Source organism: Triticum aestivum, chromosome 1B, assembly GCF_018294505.1.
Source record: "Triticum aestivum cultivar Chinese Spring chromosome 1B, IWGSC CS RefSeq v2.1, whole genome shotgun sequence".
Taxonomy (NCBI): Eukaryota; Viridiplantae; Streptophyta; class Magnoliopsida; order Poales; family Poaceae; genus Triticum; species Triticum aestivum.
Window position 1 is genome coordinate 176,050,493 of NC_057795.1, and position 27,868 is coordinate 176,078,360.

The window sequence follows — 27,868 nt, forward strand, 5'->3', positions numbered from 1 at the left end:
TATAGTACGATGCTATTTGGTCTCCGGAATGGTTTCGGAATGCACTCGAAAGTTATCGGAATACCGGAAGGGGTTCCGGAGGCATCAGGAGAGTATTCGGCCTTAGTGGGCCAAATGGAAAGGAACACACCAGCCCACATGGGCTAGTGCGCCCCCTTTAGGTCAGCCACACCTAGTACATGGTAAGGGGGGGCGCCACCTCCTCTTACCATATCTCGGAGAAGGGAGGAAGGAAAGAAGGGGGCACCTCCCCCCTTTCCTTCCCCCTTGTGCCATTATTTGGCAGGGGCGCACTAAAGGGAGGAGCCCTAGGGCTGCCGACACACCTGTTGGGGCACCCTAGGGGCTGCCTCCTCCCCTCCCACACCTATATATATGTGGGAGGGATGCCACACAATACACAACTTATTCCACGCCATGTGTCGGCACCCCTCCACCTCTAGTTTACTCCTTCGCTCTAGATCATCGCAGTGCTTAGGCGAAGCCCTGCGGGGTTACTTCACCACCACCGTCACCATAGCGTTATGCTGACAGAACTCATCTACTACCTTGCCCCGCTTGCTGGATCAAGATGGCGAGGACGACACCGAGTTGAACGTGTGCAGAACGCAGAGGTGCCGTGCGTTCGGTACTTGATCGGGGGATCGCGAAGGTGTACGACTACATCAACCGCATTGAATAAACGCTTCCACTTATGGTCTACGAGGGTATGTAGACACACTCTCCCCCTCGTTGCTATGCATCTCCATGGATAGATCATTGCGTGTGCATAGAATTTTTTTTGTTTTCCATGCAATGATTCCCAACACCTATCATCCCCAATATAGCATTACAAAAAACTGTCAATAGGTCCCGAAAGAATTGGTCCAAGAAATTGGATGATGCACTTTGTGCCTACAAAACAACTTATAAAAATCCTATGGGTATGTCTCCATATAAAATGGTTTATGGAAAAGCTTGTCATTTGCCTCTTGAATTAGAACATAAAGCATATTGGGCAATTAAAGAACTCAACTATGACTTCAAAGTTGCAAGTGAAAAGAGGTTATTTGATATTAGCTCACTAGATGAATGGAGAACCCAAGCTTATGAAAATGCCAAACTATTCAAAGAAAAAGTCAAAAGATGGCATGGCAAAAGAATCCAAAAGCGGGAATTCAAAGTTGGACAATATGTTCTTTTATACAACTCTCGTTTTAGAATTTTTTTTGCAGGAAAACTTCTTTCCAAATGGGAAGGTCCATATATTATCGAAGAGGTTCATTGCTCTGGAGCTATAAATATTAATAATGCCGAATGTACTAAGCCGAAGGGGGTCAATGGACTAAATAGTATATCTCACATACGCATATTGATGTTGAAAGCAATATTATCCAAACCATGACACCGGAGGAACACATAAAAGAAACCTTCCAGAACACTCTAGAACCCTGAAAAAGAGGAGTTACGTGATACGATAAGTAAACGAACTCAAAAAAATCCGCAAAAATATTTTCTGTTAGTTTTGGAATAATAGGAAAATAAGAAATAACCAGGAAGGCAACCGAGGTGACCACGATACACTAGGGGGCGCCAGCCCCACCTACCGCGCCCTGGTGGGTTGTGGGCCCCTTGGGCACCTTCCCGACTCCGTTTTTCTTCCGTATGCTTGTTTCCCAAGATAAAAAAATCTTTATATATATACCCTCGGATGATTTGAACACCACATCACGGAGAAATCCTCTATTCTTGTTTCGTGTTGTTTTTCTGTCAGATCCATCAAGCTAGGCATCATGTCTTCTCCCTCCAACAACGTAGAAGAAGATGCTTGGTTGATGGAGATGGAACTGAAAAGAGAGGAGCCAAAAGAAGCTAACAAGGAGGACAATGGCAAGGAATGGGAGATCAAGCCCCAGTGGGAAGGCAGGCTAGGCTAACGGAAGAAGAGGAAGAAGAAGATATCCTTCAAACTTACTACAATCATCTCACCCCCACTGAAATTGAAGCCTTCAGGGCCTTTGAAATGGTTCGTGTTCAAAATAAATATCTCACTCATGAAAATTTTCTGTTACAAGAGCAAATAATCGCTCTTCAGAGCATCATCCGTAGTTTGGAGTACCTATTGAGCCTGAAGTGTGATGCTACTACCTCATCACCACCACCATCATCTTCCCCACCAAAGGGGACTTGAGTACACGGGTATGGGCACTCCCCTTGGCTTGTGCCAAGCTTGGGGGAGATGCCCTGGTATCGTATCACCATCACTTTCATTACCTTTACCTATTTTAGTTCAATCCTTAGCTATTTCATGATTTAGTTGAATAAAATTTTAGTATGATCTATTTTCGAGTGCTAGTTTCCTGATCAATTTATCTATGTAATTGAGTGAGAGTTATATATAAAGTTTAGTTGAGTTTTTGCTTCTTTACTTTTATGTTGCAATGAAAATAAAGGGAATAATGAAAAAGGTCATATGTTAATCTTATGGTAAGTAATGACATCACATAAGGAAAAGTATAAGTGGTAAAATTTATTGAAAGTTGACAAACATAGCATTGGTCAATGATGCAACTCATCAAAGAATTAATAAGGGAAGAGAAGATTCACATGCAAATATACTATCTTAGACATCTTTTATAATTATGAGCCCCCATTAAATATTATATGCCAAAATTGTTGACGTTGGACAAGGAAGATAACGTTATGATTTATGTTTGTTCATATTTACATAGAAGTTATATTGTCATAGATCCTTCAACACGTGGTGCTTGCCCGACATCTTTGCTAGCCAAAAATCTGCACAAAGTAGAGATACTACTTGTGCATCCAAAAACCTTAAACCCAAACTCATGTTTTGAGAGTCCGCCATGCGTACCTATGGATTGAGTAAGATCCTTCAAGTAAGTTGTCATCAGTGCAATTAGGCAATAAAAATTGCTTCTAAATGTGTTTGACCATTTAGTGCAAGAGAATTTAAGGGTTGTGCAAACTTGTGATGGCAGATTAATAAAGGTAATGGACTGCATAATAAAGTCTGCTATCATAAGGGCAATATAACATGACGTTCTTTTGCATTAATAGATTGTGCATATAAAACCAAAAAGCGCATGACAACCTCTACTTCCCTCTGTTAAGGGCCTATCTTTTACTTTTATGTATTTACTTTTATGCAAGAATCAAAGTATTCTTCTCTATTCTTTTTATTTTTCTCTTTGGCAAGCATCATGTGGTGAGAAAAGATATAGGCACATATATCCATTTGAATGTGAATGATCATGAGTTATTATTGCTGACATCACCCTTGAGGTGAATAAGTTGGGAGGCGAAACTATAAGCCCCTATCTTTCTATGTGTCCGGTTGAAACTTTTTGCTCATATGTATGTTGTTAGTCTTAGCAATCATAGAAGATTAAATGATGATTGAGTATGTGGACTTGCCAAAAGGCGCCGATACGTGGCCCTTTCTGAAAATATGATGAATTGAGTTGCAAAGTTGACTGAGAACATAGTTTGTTGGTTCCCACTAAAGTTTATGCTTTTTACTTCGATGTTGTGATGAATTGTTACTTTTCATGAGAAGTTATATGATAAAGTTTGTTGTTGTTGTAATAATAAGCATGATGCTACTATGTTCGTATTTTTATTTTATTGACACCTCTCTCTCTAAACATGTCGACATTATTGTCGATTTCGGCTTTCGCTTGAGGACAAGCGATGTCTAAGGTTGGGGGAGTTGGTACGTCCATTTTGCATCATGTGTTTCCTACTGTTATTTATAATGTTTTTATGCATAATAATTCTTTATGGAGTAATTCTAATGCCTTTTCTCTCATAATATGCAAGGTTTACACAAAGAGGGAGAATGCCGACAGCTCGAATTCTGGACCTGAACAAGCTATGTCAGAGATACCTATTCTGCACTTCTCCAAATGAGCTAAAATTTTACAGAGATTTATTTTGGAATATATAAAAAATACTAGAACAAATAACTATCAGAGGGGGGCCACCTGGTGCCCACAAGACACTAGGGCGCGCCAGGCCCCCCAGGCGCGCCCTGGTGGGTTGTGGGCAGCCCAGCCCACCTCCGGTGCCCATCTTCTGGTACATAAGGTCTTTTGACCTAGAAAAAATAAGGCGAGGACTTTCATGACGGAGCGCCTCCGTCTCGAGGTGGAACTTGGGTAGGAGCACTTTGCCCTCCAGCGGAGCCATTCTACCGGGGGAACTTCCCTTCCGGGGGAGGAAATCAAAGCCACCGTCATCAGCAACAACCCTCTCATCTTTGGGAGGCTAATTTTCATCAACATCTTCAACAACACCATCTCATCTCAAACCCTAGTTCAGCTCTTGTGTTCAATCTTTGTACCGGAACCTCAGGTTAGTACCTGTGGGTGACTAGTAGTGTTGATTATATCTTGTAGCTGTTTACTATATGGTTTATTTGGTGGAATATTATATGTTCAGATCCATTATGCTATTTAATACCCCTCTGATCTTGAGCATGAATATCATTTCTGAGTAGTTACTTTTGTTCTTGAGGTCACAGGAGAAGTCATGTTGCAAGTAATCATGCGAATTTGATATGCGTTCGATATTTTGATGATATGTATGTTGTGATTCCCTTAGTGGTGTCTTGTGAACGTCGACTACATGGCACTTCACCATCTTTGGACCTAAGGGAATGCATTGTGGAGTAGTTATTAGATGATGGGTTGCTAGAGTGAGAGAAGCTTAAACCCTAGTTTATGCGCTACTTCGTAAGGGACTGATTTGGATCCATATGTTTAATGCTATCGTTAGATTTTATCTTAATACTTTTCTCGTAGTTGCGGATGCTTGCGAGGGGGTTAATCATAAGTGAGATGTTTGTTCAAGTAAGAACAACACCCAAAAGCACCGGTCCACCCACATAATCAAATTATCAAAGTAGCAAACGCAAATCAAACCAACATGATGAAAGTGACTAGATGAAATTTCTGTGTGCCCTCAAAAACGCTTTGCTTATTATAAGAGACCATTTTGGCCTGTCCTTTGCCACAAAAGTATTGGGCTACCTTGCTGCACTTTATTTACCGTTACCATTACTTATTTGTTACAAATTATCTTGCTATCAAACTACCTGTTACCGACAATTTCAATGCTTGCAGAAATTACCTTGCTGAAAACTGCTTGTCATTTCCTTTTGCTCCTCGTTGGGTTCGACACTCTTACTTATCAAAAGGACTAAGATTGGTCCTCTATACTTGTGGGTCATCACTTTGCCGCACCTTATTACTTTCGTTACTTGTTACTTGCTATCAAACTATCTGTTACTACTACTTTACATCACTTGTGGAGAATACCTTACTAAAACCGCTTATCAATTTGTTCTGCTCCTCGTTGGGTTCGACGCTCTTACTTATTGAAAGGACTACGATTGATCTCCTATACTTGTGGGTCATCATTACCTATACTCTAGACTTACATGTGTAGGGTGGTCTTGTATTGCTAGCTAAGTTAAAATCTTCCAAGAATTAAAATTGGGAGAAGAGTCCTTTAAAATTTCTCTAGTAGTCTATTCACCCAGCCACAAGACATACTTTCGATCCTACAAATGTATTAAAGACTGGATCTGCATTGTAATACTATGATATGTGTTATTTCTTGGTATTTCATCATGTACCGTGTGTGTTAGTAGTCGATACACGGACTAGCGCCGTATTCACAAAAATTAGGGACCTATCTGGGATTGGGTCATTACAACAATTGACGTGGCCTCCACCCAGTTAGTGAACTTATTGATGGAGACATAAACAACCTCTTACCCGAGGACCGCCCCCAGAAAGGACCCAAGATATCCAGCCCCCAGACCGTGAAGGGTCAAGAGAGCAAGATGGTCTTCAAGCCTTGGGTGTGTTGATGGATTTGCTTGGCATGCCTCGCAGTGCTGAACCAGCTCAACGGCATCCTGACGGACGGTCCGCCAATAGAAACCCATTTTGAGGGTTTTTCCTACAAAGGCGCGGGGCGAGGAATGGTTGCCACACTCACCTCTATGCACGTCGGTGAGCAAAAGGTGATCCTCCTCCTGTGAGACACACTTGAGGAAGACCCCATTGCATCCACGCCGATAAAGCTTCTCGTCTACCAACACATAGCAGTTTGCCTGGCAAAGAACTCTTTCCGCATCTGCATCACCCTCGTGAAGCTAGTTCTCCTTCAGGATGACTTGGATCTCAGTGATCCATTACGGTTCTTGGATGGCGAGAACTTCATGCTCGCCGGGTGAAGCTTCATGGTCCGTAGTCAAGGGAGGTGTTTGAGCTGCCTCGTCTAGGCCAGGACGCGCTTCTCCTCTCATGTTGATGATGGGAGTGGATGGCTTCCACAAATTTTCTTTGAAAGTTCCAATGGCAACAGGCTTCCATTCTAAGGCCAACCGGGACACATCATCAGCGAGCGTGTGAAGACCACGTTTCACATGCTCGGACTGCAAGCCGGAAAAACGCTGCTCCATCCTTCTGACCTTAGCGAGGTATTCCTTGTTCACTTGTTCTGAGAATCTCCTCTTATGATGTGGTGTAAAATCTCGAGGGAGGCTCCTGGAGGCCTGTGAGCAGTCGCTCGTATAGCATCTGGAATATAATACCTTACATGTTAGCCTCAGCTCTCCTCCAAAACCTAGGTGATACTAAACTTCCCACCATGTCAGGAAACCCTAATAGACCTTTGAGAATTGTCAGGAGTCATTTCATATATGGGCTCATTCATCTTCTTTTAATTTAACAGAAGGAAGTTGTGCCTTGGGTCGCCGCAGGCGCTAACAAATTGAGAAATATATCAATGGCAGAAGAGTAATGACCTTTTTGTATATTGGATTGTTGTAACAAAAATCAAACTCTATTTTATTTATTCTATTTATATCTAATGAAAGAGGCAAAGCTTTTGACTTCGTTTCAAAGAAAAAGACATTGTAATCTCGGAAAAATTTGAATATATATACAAAAAAGTGATGATCGTCAAACAAACTCATGCATAGAAGTAACTCTAAGAAGTACACATCATACTTGTTTTAGTAAATAGATGTATGGTGAAGACACGATGGCTGCTCAAATATTAGTACCAGATAAGTTGTGCTGCTACTAAAGATCCTCCGCACAACTCATGGAAAGACACTGAAATGAAACAATAATCCTAGACGCACGGAAGATTATGGGCCTCTCACGGAATACTCAATGCTAATTAATCTTCACCCCTCTGCTTTTCATGGGGTGGGCCCCGCCTCCCTTCTACTCTCGAATCAAAAATTGGCACATAAGCACAGCCCGTTGAATCCGTAAAACCCAGCCCGTGCGTGTAGCATTGCTGGAAATGAAATCATGGATTGCTCGCCGCTTTGGGGACTGCCTATATGACGCTCTTTGCGTCAAAAAGCTGGGGCTTCGCACAGAGCGTCTTAGTTCGTGGGCTTTCTGGGTCTTTTTTGTCGACAGTAGCGACTGGCTCAAAAAGAAAAGGTGTGCGCTCGCAGGGAATCAAACCCAGTATTCCGTCCTGGAGAGAAGATGATATAACCAGCTGAACTAGTGACCATTCGTGATTACTTCACAACACCAATCATTAAGAACCAAACTCCAGCGCAGATTCGAAGAATTTCTGAAATTACAAAAGCATTTTTTTATAGTTTTTGAAAATCATGAACAGTTTTCTGAAATGGGAACATATTTTGTAATTCCAAAACAAAATTTGGAAAAGCAAACATTTTTTTGAGGGGAACGTAAAGCGAACATTATTCTGAATCTCCTAAAAAAATGAAAACATCAACATTTAATAAAAAATTATAAATAATTTTTAAGTTCCAAATAATTTTCCAAAACGGGAACATGTTTTGAACCACCCGAACATTTTTTGAAATTTGTGAACAAAAATTTGAAACTGAACAATTTCAAAACTCAAAAATGAAAATACGCACATTTTTTGAAATTTGCGAACAATTTATTTTAAATGGGAACATGTTTTGAACTGCTTGAACATTTTTTTGAATATTGTGAACAAAAATAATGAAAACAGGAATATTTTTTTGAAACTCCAAACAAAATTCAAAAGCAAGAACATTTTTTGGATCTATGAACAAAATTTGAATACGGGAACATTTTTTGAAATTCCGAACAAAATTTTAAAAAATGAACAGTTTTAAAACTCCCGAACAAAATTTCAAAATGCGAACAATTTTTGAAAAAGTGAACATTTTTTGAATATGTGAATTTATTTGAAATCGGAAACAATTTTCTGAAACTCCGGAACAAAACACAAACAAAATCTTGAAAATCAAACATTTTTTGAAAAAGAGAACATTTTTGAAAAAGGAAAACAAAAAAGAAAAAAGAAAAGAAACAATAAACAAAAAAGAAAGGAAACAGTAAAAAGAAAAAGGAAAGGAATGAAAATAAAAAACGGTGAAGGTTCCCAAAACCAGAGAACAAATTTTGAAACAAAGAACAAATTTGAAAAATCCCGAACAAATTTGGAAGAGCGAACATTTTTTGAATATGTGAACAAAAAGTTGAAATCTAGTACATTTTCTGAATTTCGAAAGTTTTGAACTTTTTTGTGTATCAAGAACAATTTTTGAATTTTGAGAACATTTTTCAAAAACTGAGCATTTTTTTTGAAACACAAACCAAACTTAAATTTTTTGATATTTTTTGAAAAAAAGAGAAGAAAAAAAAAGAAATAAAAAGAAAATCCTAAACATTTTGTAAAAATAAAATAGAAAAATATCAAAAAGAAAGGAGCAAGAAGAAAGAAAAAAAGACAGAAAAAAGAAGGGGGGAAAACGAAAAAGGAAAGAAAAATCAAAAGGAAAAAACCGGTTCAGGAACCTTCTAGAAAGTTCCGAAAACCGAAAAAAACCGGCTTGGAACATTCATAGAAGGTTCCCAAAACCAAGTAGGATTGGAACGCGCTTAACCGGCTGGCCCGCCCACGAGCGCTCGGGCGATAGGGTGTGCGGAACCCCGACTGTTTGCCGCAAAGAGCGGCAAATAGGATTTTCCGCCGCTTTGGTGTACTCCTTTCAGATTCTCAAAAGTCTTTTAACATGTCTAGCCAGTTCAAGTAAGCCGCGGCCTGAAAACAAATACGGCCTTTTGTGACGCTCCAAATCAAACGGCTGGGCGCATACGGCTTTTTGTCCAGTGAGACGAGACAAGAAAAACGCGGGCCAATCTATCTCCGCGGGCAGGGCCGTCTTACACTCAGGGCCGTCAAACCGATCCGTCATCTCCTCCACTTGCCCAGTTTCGATATTGACCAGATATGATGAGCTCCAGTTTTGATCGGCGAGGAGCAACGTGCCACTTTTCTCCCCAAGGCAAATGCAATCTACTACTCCGTCAGCCTTGGGTGGCTCTATCTCGATCAAGTGCGTGCAGAGCCAGGAGGCTGTGCCGCTGCCTTGACGTGTCCATATTTCTATCCACAGGCCTTGAACATTCAGGCGAAGAAACAAGAGCGATCCGTCGGCGCCAACGCGAAGTTGACGTGCGCTGTAGGGGGCAAGAAGAAGCGTGTGGCAACGGGGAAAGGGAGCTTGGCTAGAGAGGCCTGACCGGTCTCGGCATCCACCGCAAAGTCGTAGACGTCCGAAAAGTCCCAGCAGAGCCAGTGTGCTGCGCCCCTTTGCACGACGGCGTCGTTCTGCATCAGCAGATAAGCCGTGTGCTTCTCCGGCAAGCAACGGTCCAGGCAAGCGGTGGGCGCGCTCCAGCCCGGTTCATCAGATGAGAACGTGTAGAGATGGTAGTGCCGTCCGTCCGGGCTGGCGCCGATGATCAGCACTCTGAATAAGACGGAGAAGCCCGGCAATGGCGGCCGGCTGGAGCGAAAGTCGGCCCCTGTTAGGACGCCAAAGCCGTTGAGCGTATCGTTGTTCTCGCATGACTTGTACTCCAGTGGGGGAAGCGCCTCGCACGTGCCGGCGAGCAGGTTACAGATGGCAAGGTGGATGACGGTCGGGCGCGAGGCATGACGAGTCGGGACGAAGCGCACGAGGAGGAGACCGCCGTGCGAGGCAAGCGGCGTCACACGGTCGAAGAGGATGCCGGCTTGGGGGAGCAAGGAGCCGAGGGATCGACGGCCACGGCCCAACACCGGTGGCGGTCCTGGAGCTGGAACAAAGGTTTGGGCGGCGGCTGATCCCATGGGGAGCCCCATGATTCCTTGAGGCCTTGTTCGGTTACACCCCTCCACAAGAGGATTGAAGGGGATCTCTACTCCTAATGGAGTAGTTGGTAGTCTCGCTTCCAGGTTTTTTTTCGTCCCACCTTCCATGGTTTTTTTTGGTACCTCGTCCCACCTCACACCGAGCCGTCACGAACCGAAAAAACCGTGTACCGAAGCCCCCACCCGCCCCACACACTCCAGGGCCTAACCTCCGATCGCACCCAAGACAATCCAGCAAAGAAAAACCTACGAAAATTAACCAGCGAAAAAAACCTAATGGAGGAGTTCGTAGTCCGGTACGGTTTATTTTCAACACTTTCCTAATGACAAAGGATCACAGATCTAACTTTCCTACCTTGGCCAAATCAACGAATCTCTCTCATTAATGCAATTTGCTTTAGGAAACAAGTAATAGATTCTTTCCTACCTTAGCCAAATCAACGGATCTCTCCCATTAATGCAATTTGCTTTAGGAAACAAATAATAGATTCTTTTCTACCTTAGCCAAATCAACGGATCTCTCTCATTAATGCAATTTTCTTTAGGAAACAAATAATAGATTCTTTCCTACCTTAGCCAAATCAACGGATCTCTCCCATTAATGCAATTTGCTTTAGCAAACAAATAATAGATTCTTTCCTACCTTAGCCAAATCAACGGATCTCTCTCATTAATGCAATTTGCTTTAGGAAACAAATAATAGATTTTCAGGAAACAAATAATCTCTAATCTCTATCTCTAATCTCTAATTCTCTAATAATCTCTACTTCTAATGGAGCAGTTGCTAGTCTCGCTTCCAGGTTTTTTTCGTCCCACCACTTTCGTCCGGTTAATATTAAATGTATTATTAACATGATTAATATTGAACTCTTAAAGTTAATGTGGCCCCGTTGCAACGCACGGGCGTTCTTCTAGTTTAGGGAGGTTTTGACTTGTAGAGGATTAAATCCACTTCAATCCCTGCCAAATCCCTCTCAACCGAACACAGCCTGATGAATGTGGCATTTGTTAGCCAGGAACCCGGCGAGGGAGGACGGATGGCGCGAGTTGGCTGGCCATCGACGGCGGAGGAAGGAGGAGTCGACTATAAGGCACCTCCACAGCTTGCACTTCGCCGCGCAGCGGAAGAGTGAAGCCTCGTCAGCCAAGCGTACGAGGATCTCCAGGATGACATCCGTCTGGGAGCGTGGCCGCTGGCGCTTCCATCTTTTTCATCACGTCCACGTGATCAACGGCGACTGGAGCCTCTCTCTATGCAGATTACTACTGGTAGTAGATTCTATTAGGAGCCAAATTGAGGGCGGGCCTATGTATGTATGTACTTATGAACGTCAACACGCGCACACCCACCCAACCTAACTCGGTGCTGGACTTAGGCCGGCTCGGATACAAGGTCTCACCCTCGACCGAGACGCGCACGTACAGGATCATGCCGTGTCTAATCTGGGAGCACCTTTGGCTCAGGCGCCTCAACATTTTATTTGTCCCAGTCAATTTTCTCCCCAACCGTTGGATACTCATCCAAAGAACAGTGTAGAAAGTATACTTGTCCTCAGTTGGCTGTAAACTTATGTTGTTTCGGTTCCCTTTTTAGTACACGCGCGCACGTACGCACGCACACAAACAATATACTCAAAATTTGCACACAAATTACACAAATCTTGCATTATTTTGTACCGTGAAAGAATAACTGTAAACTAGTGCGACTTCTAGAAAAATGAATTTCATTTTAGGCAAAATTTTATAATTTTACACCATTGAGGTCAAACTGGTGCTGCACGCACAAATATAAAGAAATGCTCTGCGCAAAAATAAAATAAAGAAATGCAACAATTTAGGAAACTGCTGCACGCACCATTTTAGGAAATCTGTAAGCCGAGTCAAAACAATTCATGATCTCGTCTGTGGCATAGCTTTGGGGTTGAGGCTGCCTGCTCCAGGTCTGCAAGATGAATCAAAGAAGGAAAAACCGGCATCTTTGTTCATAATACTCCCTCTGTAAAGAAATATAAGAGCGTGTAGATCACTAAAGTAGTGATCTAAACGCTCTTATATTTGTTTACAGAGGGAGTACATCATTAGATTCATGCGAGATATGATGTCGGTAATGATCTTTATCTCATCTTCTCAAGTGGAATTTCTGAGCCTCCTTGCCACTTTTTTGGTTTTGATACACGGTCTACATAATGGAGGAAGCTCCAAGACAAAGCAGCCAGGTGCAGGGAGTCCTCCTAGGACTGAATTAAGGGGGATAAGCAACAGGAAGACCAACCAAATCTACAAGATACCAGCAAGTATCTAACTGAAAATTTAGTACTCCTAAAACCACAGAGATCCACCTCCGGAAGGATGCAAATAGTACTGCTATATGACAGACGATTGACAATTTCATACCGCAAATAGAATGCAGTTAGGTAAATGCTCCAGGATGGCTAAAACTTTCACTGAGTGATTTGTCTAATTAATTCCTCTGCAAATAAAATTGGTGACATTAGTATCAAGACCAGTTGCCAGTTAAATTATGAGTAGCCAAGATGACGGAAACTACCTTTTTCTCTTTTCCATGGAGACTTCAGTGAGAGCAGAAAGGATTCTTGATATCTCCACAGTGTTGTCTGTGCTCTTTTCCATTATTACTCTTGCAGTATCTAACATTTTCCCAGCAAGATCCACATCAGAAACATCTCCAGCGCCTGCCATCTCATTGTCACCCTTCTTATCCTCCTGATCTTCGCCATTTGAGTTTTCCCCTGCTCAATGAGCATATTAGTATAAAGTTAAACCATGGCAGGAAGAAAAGCACATTGAACTAGAAGATCAGTTATACTAGTGGTGGACTGTTTGTGAAACAAAAAACAGCAATAGAAAACAATGAGATGCATGCATATGCTTAAATCATCCAACTTAACCAGTATAACATACCATTGACCAATACAGTGGCCCATCTAAATATACAATGGCTAAAATTCTGATAGAAATTTGAGACAAGAAATACTCACATTACATTACTGCATAACTCATGTACCATATATAATTGCAAAAGGTGAAACTTCTATGTTGTAGTATAAGTTAGCACACACGAGTAACCTGGTTAGACAGCTAAATACAAGTGCAATGAATGAAGCCAGTGATTCAAGTATCCATATCTGTTTAATCTGGCATTGCCATTTGGCCATTCCAAGTGTGTCAAGAGGCACAAACATAAAAAAATAAAATAGCTGGCGCATGGCACCATACACAAGCCCCAAATATGGACAACACATAAACAAGCTCTTTTAGCATTAAAAGCATTTTCTGCTTTCTGTGAGATCATCAACTATTTATAGCATAAACTTGACTTGCACCATATGTAACAGCAATGAGCAAAACAATTTGACAAAATGGCCTCCTACCAAATGATGACAATCCAAGAGATAAGTCCAAACGGTAAACAAGCCCAGGCCCCTTATGAGACCATTTAGTTTGCAAATGCATGGGTACATTATTGATTAGCAGTTTATTATGTATAATAATTAGCAGGAAAGAAAAGCTTGTGATCAGGAGATTGTAATTAACTATACAGTTACAAACAGTAACATATCTTATATGTGACTGTCTAGGGGGTAAAGGCATAAAGATATACGTTCTTCAGTACGAGCTTTGCTGATTGTACCCTTCTTGGGAAGGTTTGCCAGAGGATTAGTTGCCTTTTGAGCTTTCCATAGCAAGGCACGCCCATATTTGTAATACACGCTAGCACATTCCGCAGCAAGTTCACCATAATGTGCAACCCTAGGTGACAACAAAGGAGTAGATTTGTCATTGTTGAAGTTATAACATGCTGCCATAGAACAGAATGTAATCTAAGATAGATTGAGATAATCAGAACGAAACACCCCAATTGCTCCACTGATCATTTAGATGACAGAATGTGCTAACTAGTACTCGCTCCATTCACAGATAAAAGATGTTTTTAGATAAGTATTACAATATGGACTACATACGGACTGAAATGAGTGAAAACACACTAAAAATGTGTCTATCTACATCCGATTCAGCAAAAAGTTAGAACATCTTATATTTGTGAATGGAGGGAGTAATTATGTTCACTGTTTATTGCCATTTATAGCGATCGAGTACAATTTGTAAGAAATCATATAGATAAACATCACTACTATGTAACATTTGCAACTAGTCAGTACTCCAGAGGCATAGACAGATTTACTGAATAGGATAACTCTTATCTATGAAGCAATTGCATTTTGAATTGATGCTCTTACACAGCTCAGATATCATAACAAATGATGGGCAGATCCAAATTTCCAAATATTGCTATCAACTAAAAACTAGGCACTCACTAGTCCCTAACACCCCAACAAACTCCATCAAGGTAGTTGTTGACACAGTAAGCCTAAACGACCGCTTGGTAACCACCTTTCCACGCGTATAACATCTGAAACCTATCAAGATCATCTCTCAAACTACAAAACATCAGGACACATTTAAGCAATAACAAACCCATAACAAGACTGAACTAATTGGATGCTTTTCCCTACAATCCTTCGCATGCCTTCGGCATGATTGTGAACAGAATTCTAACCTGATCGCCAGGACGCGGCTGAGGCAATCAACAGCGGCAACAAAGTCCCCCTCCTTGATGGCCCTGGACCCTCTGTAAAACAGCGACTCTGCCTGCCTTAGTGCTTCCCACTCCCACTCCTCGTCATCTGACTCACCATTGAAGTCCGGAGAGCCCAGGCCATCGTGCTCAACTTGAGGTACCCGGAGTGTGGAGTAGGAGCTGACAACTGGAACCAAAGGGTAGGCCCTGCATCGGTCCTTGCACATCTTCCTCCCCCGCTTGGACTGGAGCTCGATTGAAAAGAAGCCATCATCCGTGCTCACCAAAATGGTATTTGCCCCCTCGACAAAGCCCATCAGAAATGCTATTATTCTTGAGGACGACGACCTAGCAGCAAATGGAAGCGAATCGCCGAGGTACATGACCGGGCACTCCACCCATTCTGCATCACCTCCTTCACTGACCTTCCTTGACCAGAGGTAGAGATGATTGAACCCATTGTCATCAGCTAGAGCAATTCCCAGCCCACCATCCTCCGCCTGAACCAGCATAACTCTCTGCGAGAATGCAGCAGCACCAAAGTCCGGTTCCGGTGGGTTGATCACATTGAGGACATGCTCAGCCAAGTTGTACTCGAGGGTGTGCCCATCAAGGTACAGGAAGTACAGCAGAGAATTCCCCACGAGCAGGCCAGGATTCTCACAGAGCAAGGAAAAGCCATCGCGCCAGGGCAAGGCCAAGGCCACCTCACCCCAGGCGCCGGTCTCCGACGAGTATTGGCACGCCGACGTGACCCACTCTGTTTCCTCGTCGAAGGGGGTGGTGAACACCAAGACAATGCGGAAGGGCCCCCCGTGGCAGTTGAGATGGTCGCACCCCTCCGCCGCACAGAGCACGGTGGCGTTGGAGTGCCCGATGTTGAGTTCCGCGGGTACCGGCACGCTCCACCGGTTTCCTGTGAACGGCTCCCAGACGAGGAGCTCCCGGTCGGTAGTCTCGGAGACGAATACGGCGCGGCCGTGCCGGTAGCCGAGGACGTGCCAATCGCGGGGGTCGGGGACAGGGAAGGAGTAGGGGGAGGTGGGCACGTAGACGGGGAGATTCTCATCACCTTCCGAGTGCTGGAGGAACCCTAGCATATTGGGTGCCCGGCGGTGCGCGTGGAGGTGGCGGAGGAAGCTGGGGGCGGAGATGATGTCGCGCCAGTGCTTGCAGACGAGGCAGGCGCGGAGGAGGCATGAGGGTTCGTCGGGAGGGAGGCGGGAGAAGATTTCCTCGAGGAGGTGGTCTGGAAGCGCCGGCGGCGAGCGGCGGTGGCGTGGCAGCGCCATGTTTCCAGACGAGCCGGGTGCCTGGGTGGGGAAGACGGAACAGGAGGAGACCGAACTGGTGACTTGGTTCGGCTCAACCAACTAATCTGGTTAAGCCATTTCCTTTTCTTTTCTGAGAACGGTTAGGCCATTTCCTAATTCTACGAGTATTTTTATGTTGAGGGACTAATTCTACAAGTATTATTGTAGAAGTACTCATTTCTTTTAATAATTCTAAAACCATAACTGTTGAGCCCAATATTTTTCTGTTCTAAGAAATGCATATTTGGACAATCTCGTTCAAATTAATAAACCAGATCAAGGATGAATAATTGATGGGTTCATCCTCAAGTACAACTGCATAGGAAAAGTCAGCGCATCAGGCCAGACGGCACAGCTGTAGGGAAGCTCCTTGCTTCGTCCCTAGGAACAGTTCAGTTCCTCCCTAGGGTATCTGTTTCGTAACTTGCGTTGGGCGATCTGGATCTCGCCTTGGCCCTTGTCATCATCCATCGTCGCCGTTGTTTCCCACCTGCCGACATCGAGTTCTCGGGCGTCTGGCGCAGTTCTCGGGCCGGATCAGGTTGCTGGTGGACCGAGTCAGGTTGGGTCGGGGTTAGATGGGTATGAGGCCCAAGCTAACCCGGTGTCGAGCTTTTTTTTCCTGGGGGAGGACCGCGGCGTGGTGGGCACGGTGGTTGGGCCGGGAGTGCCTGGGTATGAGGCCCAGGTTGATCCTGTCCCGATCGCTATTGAGGACGAGGCAGTGTCTTTAGTGCGATCGTCGTGTCGTACCGTGCCGCCAGTTAGGGTTCGTCATCGCCGGAGTCCAAACCTCCGTTCGGCTAGGGGTGGTAGGGCTCGGCGTATTCCTCCGCTCGGAACGATGGCGGGTCGTGGAGGGTCCTTGCCGCCGGGGAAGAAGTCCGTTGTGCCACAGGGGACCGGCCGCCTAGGGGCTGCGCCGGCGCAGGGCTCTGGCGGAGGCCGTGGCGCAGTGTCGCCGCCAGCCGCTGGGGCTGGAGCTCTGCTACCGTCGGCCGCGGGTGGTGGCCGCGGTACTGCGCTGCCATTGGCGCCTGGGACTGGCCGTGGGGGAGCATCTACACTGGTCCAACCGGCTAGTCGAGGCACGGTTCCGGTCGGTGCGGCCGTGGGCCAGGGCGGCGTGTTGCCCGGTCCTAGACCCACAACGCCTGCTCCTGTGGGTCACCGGCCTCCGGCGCCGGGTGTTGCCGGGAACACCAATGTGGGCCGGGGTGGCGCTGCGCCGAGGCCGCCTACACCGGGGCTGTTGACCGGCCAGCCGAGGCCGGCCCCGCCGCCTCACGTCATCGCCAAGCCTCAGCAGAACCGAGCCGGGACGGTGCAGACTCAGGCACCTCCGCCGCCTCAAGTTTCGGCTGCGCCCCGGGGCCAGTGGGGTGATGATGGTGTCAATGCGTATGGAGCTGGTAAGCACCGTGGATCATCATCGACGGGCGGCGGTCGAGGCTATGCTTGGCAGAGCGATGGCTTGACGGAGCGACCGTTCATGGGGCCCGAGGAGGTTTTGTTGAGGGGGCGTCTGGCCCTGGCTACCGACAGCGGGGTGGTTTCCGCGGTCATCGTGGTGGTCGTGGGGGTCGAGGTGGCTGATACCGCCCACGATAGCCTCCTCCGCCTGTGGTTGATCAGATGGTGGTTGACGGGGCTGTTGAGCAGCAGGTGTTGTCTGGTCAAGCTATGGAGGTGGTCTCGGTGCTAGCTAATGCTGAGATTCCCGGGAATGAATCCGGGTTGACTGTGTTAGTGGAGGCTTCTGATAGGGCTGAGTCTGAAAGGGCGTCCAAATGGGCGCGTAAGAAAGAGAAAATGCTCTCTTATCAATGTGGTGGTAAGGGACATTTTATTGCTGAGTGTGTGGCTGAGCTTTGTGGAACTTGTGGCAAACCGGCACATGATGCAGGGGACTGCCCATTTTTGCGTGATCAGGCACCATCTCTCATGATGTATGGAGTGTACTGTTCTGAACTCACGTTCTTTGAGTCTCCCTCGGAGATGGAGGTTCCTGACGAGACCTTGAGTTTGACGACGGGGATAGTCAAAATTACCAGAGGAGAGGTCTCTGAGGCTCTGATTGTGCAGAGGCTCAAGGAGTTGGGCCCAGGTGATTTCCAGTGGGAACTTGTTACTATTGAGGATAAACTGTTTCGGGTTGAGTTCCCATCGGTGGAGGATCTTCAGAGACTTCTGAGTTTCGGGATGTGCAAGGTGCCGGGTACTGATTGTGTGCTGGAGTTTCACGAGTGGAAGAGGATCGAGCCTACGGGCAAGCCTCTGACTCAGGTCTGGTTGCGCTTCTCTGGGGCTCCCTCGAAGTCGATGCAGGATGCTCGGGTCGTCGCTAGCCTGGGTATTATGGCGGGGAGACCAGAGCGAGTGTGTTGGGGAACGTAGCAGAAATTCAAAATTTTCCTACGTGTCACCAAGATCTATCTATGGAGAAACCAGCAACGAGGGGAAGGAGAGTGCATCTACATACCCTTGTAGATCGCTAAGCGGAAGCGTTCAAGAGAACGGGGTTGAAGGAGTCGTACTCGTCATGATCCAAATCACCGGAGATCCTAGTGTCGAACGGATGGCACCTCCGCGTTCAACACGCGTACAGCCCGGTGACGTCTCCCATGCCTTGATCCAGCAAGGTGAGAGGGAGAGGTTGAGGAAGACTCCATCCAGCAGCAGCACAACGGCGTGGTGGTGATGGAGGAGCGTGGTAGTCTAGTAGGGCTTCGCCAAGCACCGCGGGAGAGGAGGAGTAAGAGAGGTAGGGCCGCGCCAAGAGGGAGAGAAACTCGTGTGTTGGGCAGCCCCCAGACCTCATGTATTTATAGGGGGAGGGGAGGGGGCTGCGCCCCCTCTAGGGTTCCCTCCCCAAGGGTGGCGGCAGCCCCCAGATGCCATCTAGGTGGCGGCCAGAGGGGGAGAGAGGGGAGGCGCGCCTGGGGTGGGCCTTAGGGTTTGCCCCCTCCCACTCTTCCCTGCGCCTTGGGCCCCTTGTGGGGGGCGCACCAGCCCACCTGGGGCTGGTCCCCTCCCACACTCGGCCCATGCAGCCCTCCGGGGTTGGTGGCCCCACTTGGTGGACCCCCGGGACCCTCCCGGTGGTCCCGATACTTTACCGATAAAACCCGAAACTTTTCCGATGACCAAAACAGGACTTCCCATATATAAATCTTTACCTCCGGACCATTCCGGAACTGCTCGTGACGTCTGGGATCTCATCCGGGACTCCGAACAACATTCGGTAACAACATACAAACTTCCTTTATAACCCTAGCGTCATCGAACCTTAAGTGTGTAGACCCTACGGGTTCGGGAATCATGCAGACATGACCGAGACGTTCTCCGGTCAATAACCAACAGCGGGATCTGTGTCGCGACCGGTTTTTCCGGGGAATAAATTTCCAGAAAAGACCGTCGTGCTCATCAGCCCCAGGATTACTGTTAGCTGATGAGGCTCCATCTTGATACAGAAATTCCAAGCAAAATACAAAATATGTAGTACAAGACCATTCTGGCCTGTGAGTACAACAAATGGTTTCTAGTGGTTGATGGCGGAAGCGGGTTGTGAAACATCAGTGTCTATGGGACTCCATTTCCCACGGGAACAGCTGACCAGGTTAATTCCTATCTTCGCGAGGCCGCTATCTCCATTGTGTGGGTTCCGGGGCTGGCATTGCGTCGCTCCTCTCCGTGCAAGAAAATCTGGCCAAGACAATAGCCAGGGACAAGCCAGTGAGTACTTTGAATGTACTCGCAAACATTATGAACACAGGTATAATATAACAATGATGTGCTGAAAATATTCTATGCTCATGACGTCAGTCACAATAGATAAATGAAACTCTGATGCGTGCAAGCAAGTTATTTATAAAATTGCAATAACATGGTAGTATAAAAACTTATGAAACAAATAACAAGTAATGCCACAGTCGGGCGTCTGAGCGACGCCACATAAAGGGCTTTAAAAGAAATGCCACAGTTGGGCGTCTGAGCGACGCCACATAAAGGGCTTTAAAAGAAATGCCACAGTCGGGTGTCTGGGCGACGCCACATAAAGGGCTTTAAAAGAAATGCCACAGTCGGGCGTCTGAGCGACACCACATAAAGGGCTTAAAAAGAAATGCCACAGTCGGGCGTCTGAGCGACACCACATAAAGGGCTTTAAAAGAAATGCCACAGTCGGGCGTCTGAGCAACACCACATAAAGGGCTTTAAAACAAATGCCACAGTCGGGCGTCTGAGCGACACCACATAAAGGGCTTTAAAAGAAATGCCACAGTCGGGCGTCTGAGCGACACCACATAAAGGGCTTTAAAAGAAATGCCACAGTCGGGCGTCTGAGCGACACCACATAAAGGGCTTTAAAAGAAACAATCATAATGAATATCCCGGAGGTAGAACCATCCTAGAGATATTTGGTAATAATATCATGGGTTAGTCAGCAATAATAATAATCATCATAGATATCACAAGTCACGAGTAGTAATTCCATTCCTGGATAACCGTTTCACCTCCGAAGACCGACACTTGACCCATCCCAGACTGAAATCCTTAACCATGGACACGGGTATTCGAATAGGTTTATTCTCTGCAGAGGGTGTACTCTTTACCCATGAGTAACGGATTTCTTTAGTCCATCGGGACTAATTCCGTCTACGGTCTTTTTGTTGAAAACACACCTAACTTGCACACACCAGCTTATCACACACGTGCCTGGAATCACCCACGACACCTGTCAAGCAAACTCTAAGTGGGGAGGCTACAACCTCGCGTAGCATGGGATCAAACTTATATCGCGCGCTCTAAGGGGTGGCCTCCCCTCTCGGTCCCAACCGGAAACACCCATGCCCCCGGACCAGGTGGCCTGCCTACTAGCTACAACCGGTATCATCCACCATGGCCTCTCTGTACGGTGTGTGCTAGAAAGAGGTTGACAACTTACTGAACCGTACTCTACTTGCTGTAGAGACGAGTGGTAGTACGAGACAAGTATGGGGGTTACTGGAACAAGACTCGATCTACGGTCGACTCAGGAGGTTCAAGTATTCCCTGCATGATTAGCATGACGAATATATTTCAACCAATACAATCAACACTCATTATATCTTACCATGCCATACCGGACATAACCGTCCCGACGGTGACCGGCGACAAACTCATGCCTACCCAAGGCAGAGGTTTTCCCAGATCCTACCGGTATGCATGCAAGGCACATGAGGATGATTATCATCACAAGTGTGTTCATTTCCAACAGCATGGAAATCAATAACATGCACCCATGCATATGATCATATCACATGAAATAACAAGTCCTTCGAAATGTGGTGGTGTTATAAATGCATCAATGATCACATCAAAAATATTATGCCGGGATTCAGAATGCTTGCCTTCAATGTGTGGAAAGGCAGGGTGCTCTCCAAACTTTTGAAAGTTTTCTTCTCTTTCCCCAAAATCCTATTTAAAAATATATTTGAATTAACACACAAAATAAAAACAGCACCAAAAGTTGTTCTGAAATTTTTTCAAATAAATCTTAAAATAAACTAGGTGAAATTTGAGAGAGGTAGGAAAAAGAATCATTTCATTTGGAGTTGTATTTAAAAAGTTATAGCCAGTCAAAGTTCTGGTCAAAATCTGTTTTTAAATTAAAACAGAAAAGAAAAACGTTTTGAAGAGATTACGCTTTCGCGCAGAGAAGACGTATTTGCGCCCTTTACGCCTCCACTTAACCACGCGGATAGACACGGGTCGCTGACAGTGGGTCCAGAGGGCCCACTGGTCAGGTTTGACCAGTCTATCCCTCCCTCCTCTTCCTCTGCCCGAACGGAGGCGAGGCAACGGCGATGGCCGTCGGCGAACGGTGGCTCCCCGCGGGTTCCAGAGGGTCTGGATGGATCCGCGAGACTGCGGCGGTCTTCTCGGTGGTCGTTGGGTCGACAGGGGTGGAAGAAGTCGTCGGCGGTGAGCTTCGCGGCGGAGGGAGCTTCGGGAGCAAAGTGATTTGTTGGCGGCGATGGCTCCCGATCAAAATTAAGTAGGGGGTTGGGTTCACAGGAGGATGAGGAAGTTCCTGGCGAAGAGAACGGAGAGGGGGAGGTGCTGGAGGTGCCGGATTGGCCGGGGCGGTGGCGGCGGCAGGAGTTGCCGGAGATGAGGAAGGAGGCCTCCCCGGGTCGAATGCGACGCAGGGGAGGGCCGTGGGGGTAGCATGAGGTCGCCTGCGTGCTCGGGGAGGCTCGGGGGCCTCCATTTATAGTGCGACGAGGTCGGTTCCGCGGCGGTGGATAAGGGCGGCCGGCGAACCGCCGTTCTGTAGCTGCAGGGGAACGTGGCGGCAACGAGAGCTAGGCGACACCCTTGTGGATGAGCTCGCACTGCTCCAGGGACCAGGTGGCGAGCGGGCGAGGCTTGGGCGGCGCTGCCCGTGGCAGAGGCGCACTGCCGACGCCGGAGTGCCGCCAAGAACGCCTTGGCGGCGGCGCTGTAGCGTGCTAGGGTGGTTTGGCGCGATGCTGCGAGGCGGGGAGTGCGTGGCGAGGTGCTGCCGTGGGGGCCAAAGCCAGGGGGGCCAGCGTGTCGGCTCGGGCGTGTGGCTGCAATACGCGCGCTCTGGGCGCGCCCAGCGCACGCACACCAGATGTTCGACACAATGCCGCGGCATGCTACAGGTCGCAGGTGAGGGTGGGGTTTACCAGATCGAGGTTAGGAGCAACGGGGAGTCTAGTGGACATGCTAGTTTGATCAAAGGTGCAAGTTCACAGTGCAATGCCAAAACTTATGTCAAAACTGGTCATGCTCTCCAGGTGTTTGACAAAATGCCACAGGCACTTAGGCAAGTCTTGGAGTGGCCAAAAACTCCAGATGGGGGGTCTCTGTGGATGAAAGAGAGGGTGGTGATGTTAGTTGGTGAATTGCACAAACTTGTTAGTGCAAGTCTAGCAGAATTTCAATTCTGGACAGGAAATAAATGGCATTATTTCATGAACCAAAATTAATCTAATGGGTGCATGCTCCTGGATGAAGGGGTTTAACATGAAGGACTACAAGTAGGAGAAATAACCATGGATATAGGAGCAACTAAAATGGGTGTTGCTGTACAAATCCTCAAATTGGACCAGAATGGAAAAGAGGTTGATCCACTCAATATTTTCAAAGAATAACCCTGGATTTTTGCACAAAGTGGAATAATATGTTCCTACTGACCTCCCCTAATTTTGGTAGAAGTTTTAAAGAAATATTTAAAAGGGTTGTAGTGCAAAATGCACTCTGGACCAGAGAAGGAAAATTGAGTGCAGGGCTCAAAATATTTCACGAATGAAATATATTTTTGCATAAAAGTAATTTAAAAACATCACATGACATCTCCAAATTTTTGTGGAAATTTTAAGTGAATCTATCAAATGGTTGTAGTTCAAATATGGCCATTTAACCTTGAAAAACTATTTTCAAGAAAGTAAAGATCAAGCAATTAAGTTAGTTAATTAGTTACACTGATAAAAGGAAAGTTTTTCTTGAGAGGTTAAACAATTCCAATAACATATTTGAAAAGTTTTCTCTCTGGGAAAAACTCATCACAACAGGGAAGGAAATGATTTAAAAAAAATCAAAATGGAGCTCAAAAATTCAAAGTTTTAAATCCTGGCAAAAATTTTAATTTAATAAAACAAGGCCAAATTTTTGGGGTGTCACAATACTATCCCCCTTAAGAAAAATCTCGTCCTCGAGATTTGCTAAAAGCGGTGTTAAGAAAATATTTACGCAATAATGATGTGGCTATAGTGAGAGGGCAATAAGTGGTGAAAAACCACAGTGTGAAAACTGGTGCCGCGTGGAAAAGTCTACGGTCCGGGACAAAAACGGGCGATTTCTACGCTGGATATAAATTTAGGATAACTCCTAAATTTAGATAAACGCTGGTCGTACCCGAGAGCACAGTGCTCTCTCTGGCCGACAGGTGGACCCGGGGCCCACTGTCAGCCTCTTCTTCTCCCACTGGCTCTTCCTTCTACCTCTGGCTCTCTCTTCCTCCTCTCTCCCGCGCGCTTTCTCGCGCTTTCTCCACCGGTGATGCCTAATGCGTAGGCATCTAGGCCGTACCGTGGTAGTGCGTGGCGGGTTAGCTGCCGGTGCAGCGTGCACTCACCTCGCGGGCCAGCGCGCTGTCGGCACTGCTCGCGGATTCGACTCCGAACACCGGTGATCGGCGACGAGCGGCGTTGGTGGACTTCGCCCACCGTACACCGAGCTCGAGCTATAAAAACGGCCGGGGTGACTCTCTCTTCTTCCTCACATCTGGCCTCACTTCTCCTCTTCCTTCTTTCTCCATTACTGCTTACAGAAGCTTGGGTGAGGCTCTAATGGCGGAGGCGATGCCGGACTGGTTTGTGATCCTGATATGCGGAGGGCTGGCAACACTGCTGGGGCTCTCTGTGCTCCTGTGTGCGATGATCTTCGACGAGTATCGCGACACTGCGGCTCGGGTGTTGGCTCTCCGTGGTGGTGGTGATCATGAGGAGTAGATGGAGTGAGCCGGGTGCTAACTGTAGTTAAGGGGGTGAGGGATTAGCTGGATGTAACACCGTTGCAAAATTTTGCAAACAGTGTATGTGTCCGGATGATTATGGTCATGAGTCTGCTCGTGGTGCTGAGTGAAATTAAATAATCCACGTCGTGAGAAAGTGTAGATGTAGCAACTCAGGGAAAAGAAAATCTCACTCCAGGGTTTTGCGAGGAAAAAACAGTTAATTTAAAGGAGCATAAACCACAACAAAAACTACACACATTAGCAGAAGCCAAATAATTGACTCGTCGTACAAACTCAGGGTATTACGCATTAGTCACACACATAAATATAAATGCTGCAAAAACAAATACAGTAGTGACGTCTAAAAAGAAAACGGTAACTGGACGGGGTCCTGATAAAATGTCTCTGGTAAAGGAATACATTCTTCTTCAATTGGAGGCAGTGGATTGACCAGTCGATGTATGCGTCTCTCCGGGTCGGGTCTCAGTGGTCTGCCGATGGCAATCTGAGGATTTAAATCTGTGAGGCTCTGGAGATAATCCATCACTCGCTGGTTCAAATGCTCTTGAGCAATGATGTACTGGATAAGGTTGGCCAGAACTGGGTCTCTCTCAATACGTCCACCGGGAAAAGATGTAACTTCTCCGGGTGCTGCACGACTCGAAAAGTAATAATATCCTCGTTCGCGGGCATAGGGTACTGCGGATCGAAGACGAGCAATCGCTTCTTTCGCAGCAGCCTCTATGGCCAAGTGTGGGGTTGGCATAGATTTCCCCACGAAGGAAACTTCTATTGGATCTTGGTTGGGGTCTACAGGAGGAATGTGTACTGCTGCCCAATATTCCGAGGTGGATGGGGTGATCCTTGATTTGAACAGCTCGTACTGAGGTGGCTGGGTAGAACCCATGGTACTGCGGGTAAAATCCCACAATATTTTGACAAAGCTACCTGGGGTTGCATCTGGGGTTCTCAGATGAATGCTGGGGTTCGGCATGACAGGAAAAAGTGCGAGTGTTGTGCACAAAGTGAGGGTTGCTGGGTAAGGTCACAAGGTGGCCTTTATATAGCAATGGAGCCAGATCGTTTCACCGTGGTGAATGGTAAAAATTTTCCAGCTTAGTTCCAAAGGTCGGGTCGGTGTCAGAGATACACATATCTCATAAAGAGACGTGTTACTGTGGTTGTCGTCGGGTTGGTTTTGGTAGTTGTGCCCGAAAAAATATGCAACTATGCGCTGACCAAAAATGCAAGGCTACTATTAAAATAGAGGCACAACGACAGGCTGCATTTATAAACACGGTCGCACGATTACAAAGTGAGGATACACTAAGACTCGGTGCTACTCATACGGCTTAGTCTACCTCGTTTATGTCTAAACGGGCGTGCCTGGTGGATGTCGAGGCTTCTCCACGTGTCTCTCTGCCGGGATTAGTCGGAGATGGCGGAGGAACTGCAGGGTCGGGGTAGTGATGATGACCATCGCGGGGATTGTTGTCCACAACCCCGTTGGAGTGTGCTCCCAATATGCGACGAAGCACTTCTGGGGTTATCGCAGCACCTTGGCCGATGGCTGGGGCAGACCTCGGGGTCTCGATCGGTTGTCCAAACAGCACGACTGAGTTGTCGGCGTTGGGCTCGTTTTCTCCTCTCGCCGGGGCTCGACGAACCAGCTCTCCACGAGCTGCGATTAGATCAATGGTGATCTGGTCGAACAGTGCCTCTAGTGCACTTACATAGCGCACTAGGTGCAACAATGCGGGGTCCGTCTCGTGATCTCCGTTGGCAACTTGGGGTGGTCTACCATACCCTTCACGTCTGGGATAGTAGTGGAACGAGCGACAGTTAACTCTGGGCGACAAGTGCCTGAGATGTACTATAGCCTCTCGAGCGGCTAGCTGGATGGCTTGTGGCTCAAAGGAAGTTGTTCTTCCGGTGAACCGGTAGGGACGCTCGGGTGCTAGACTCCTACCGTAAATGTGCACAGTGGCCCAGAATTGACGGTCTTCACCGCTCATGGGTCCTTGATACACAACATATTCTGATGGCTCCTCTAATGCATAGGCACGACGGGTGAGGTTTGCGAGGATGGTCACAAAACCTCCAAGGTTGGTTGCTGTGGTTTCGTTGTGCACGACAGGGCCAGGCATTGTGGCTCGGTTTGGGGGTAGCGGCTGTGCTGTGCTGGGTTGAGGCTAGCATGCCCTTTTTATAAGAAAAAGGGGACGGAGTCTTCGTTCGCACGCTTGCGAGAAAGGACTATTTAGGGGCTGGTCACTGGCGCAAGAGCGACAGGTTAGGTTGATAGGTTGGGCACCGACTGCCAAAAGGTGTTGGGTCACTGTGTGGCTATCTTGCACGAGAAGCTTGGTTGGGGTTTGGTTAAGGTCTAGTGGGTTGGTTTGCCTAAGTTTATTGACCTGGCTAAGATAGGATTAGCCAATGGTCAGCCTGGCTCTGATACCAAGCCTGTCGCGACCGGTTTTTCCGGGGAATAAATTTCCAGAAAAGACCGTCGTGCTCATCAGCCCCAGGATTACTGTTAGCTGATGAGGCTCCATCTTGATACAGAAATTCCAAGCAAAATACAAAATATGTAGTACAAGACCATTCTGGCCTGTGAGTACAACAAATGGTTTCTAGTGGTTGATGGTGGAAGCGGGTTGTGAAACATCACTGTCTATGGGACTCCATTTCCCACGGGAACAGCTGACCAGGTTAATTCCTATCTTCGCGAGGCTGCTATCTCCATGGTGTGGGTTCCGGGGCTGGCATTGCGTCGCTCCTCTCCGTGCAAGAAAATCTGGCCAAGACAATAGCCAGGGACAAGCCAGTGAGTACTTTGAATGTACTCGCAAACATTATGAACACAGGTATAATATAACAATGATGTGCTGAAAATATTCTATGCTCATGACGTCAGTCACAATAGATAAATGAAACTCTGATGCGTGCAAGCAAGTTATTTATAAAATTGCAATAACATGGTAGTATAAAAACTTATGAAACAAATAACAAGTAATGCCACAGTCGGGCGTCTGAGCGACGCCACATAAAGGGCTTTAAAAGAAATGCCACAGTTGGGCGTCTGAGCGACGCCACATAAAGGTCTTTAAAAGAAATGCCACAGTCGGGTGTCTGGGCGACGCCACATAAAGGGCTTTAAAAGAAATGCCACAGTCGGGCGTCTGAGCGACACCACATAAAGGGCTTAAAAAGAAATGCCACAGTCGGGCGTCTGAGTGACAC

At 46.6% G+C, this 27,868-nt stretch overlaps 1 protein-coding gene across 3 annotated transcripts; it reads right to left on the reverse strand.

Moving 5' to 3' along the window:
• Window positions 1–12,281: 12,281 nt before the first annotated feature.
• LOC123114294 (uncharacterized) lies at window positions 12,282–16,281 on the reverse strand. 3 transcript variants are annotated; one of them, XR_006456481.1, is made up of 5 exons: window positions 14,762–16,259; window positions 13,805–13,953; window positions 12,731–12,932; window positions 12,577–12,652; window positions 12,282–12,419 (listed from the first exon to the last, which is right to left on the reverse strand). XR_006456481.1 is itself a non-coding variant. In XM_044535736.1 (4 exons), the coding sequence occupies exons 1-4, from the start codon at window positions 16,072–16,074 to the stop codon at window positions 12,640–12,642; spliced, it is 1,647 nt and encodes a 548-aa protein (XP_044391671.1). In that variant the 5' UTR covers window positions 16,075–16,281; the 3' UTR covers window positions 12,282–12,639. The 3 variants fall into 3 exon arrangements, 2 of the variants coding, with proteins under 2 accessions (XP_044391671.1, XP_044391659.1); XM_044535736.1 differs by having other exon boundaries at window positions 12,282–12,652; window positions 13,835–13,953; window positions 14,762–16,281; XM_044535724.1 differs by having other exon boundaries at window positions 12,282–12,652; window positions 14,762–16,258.
• Window positions 16,282–27,868: the final 11,587 nt, after the last annotated feature.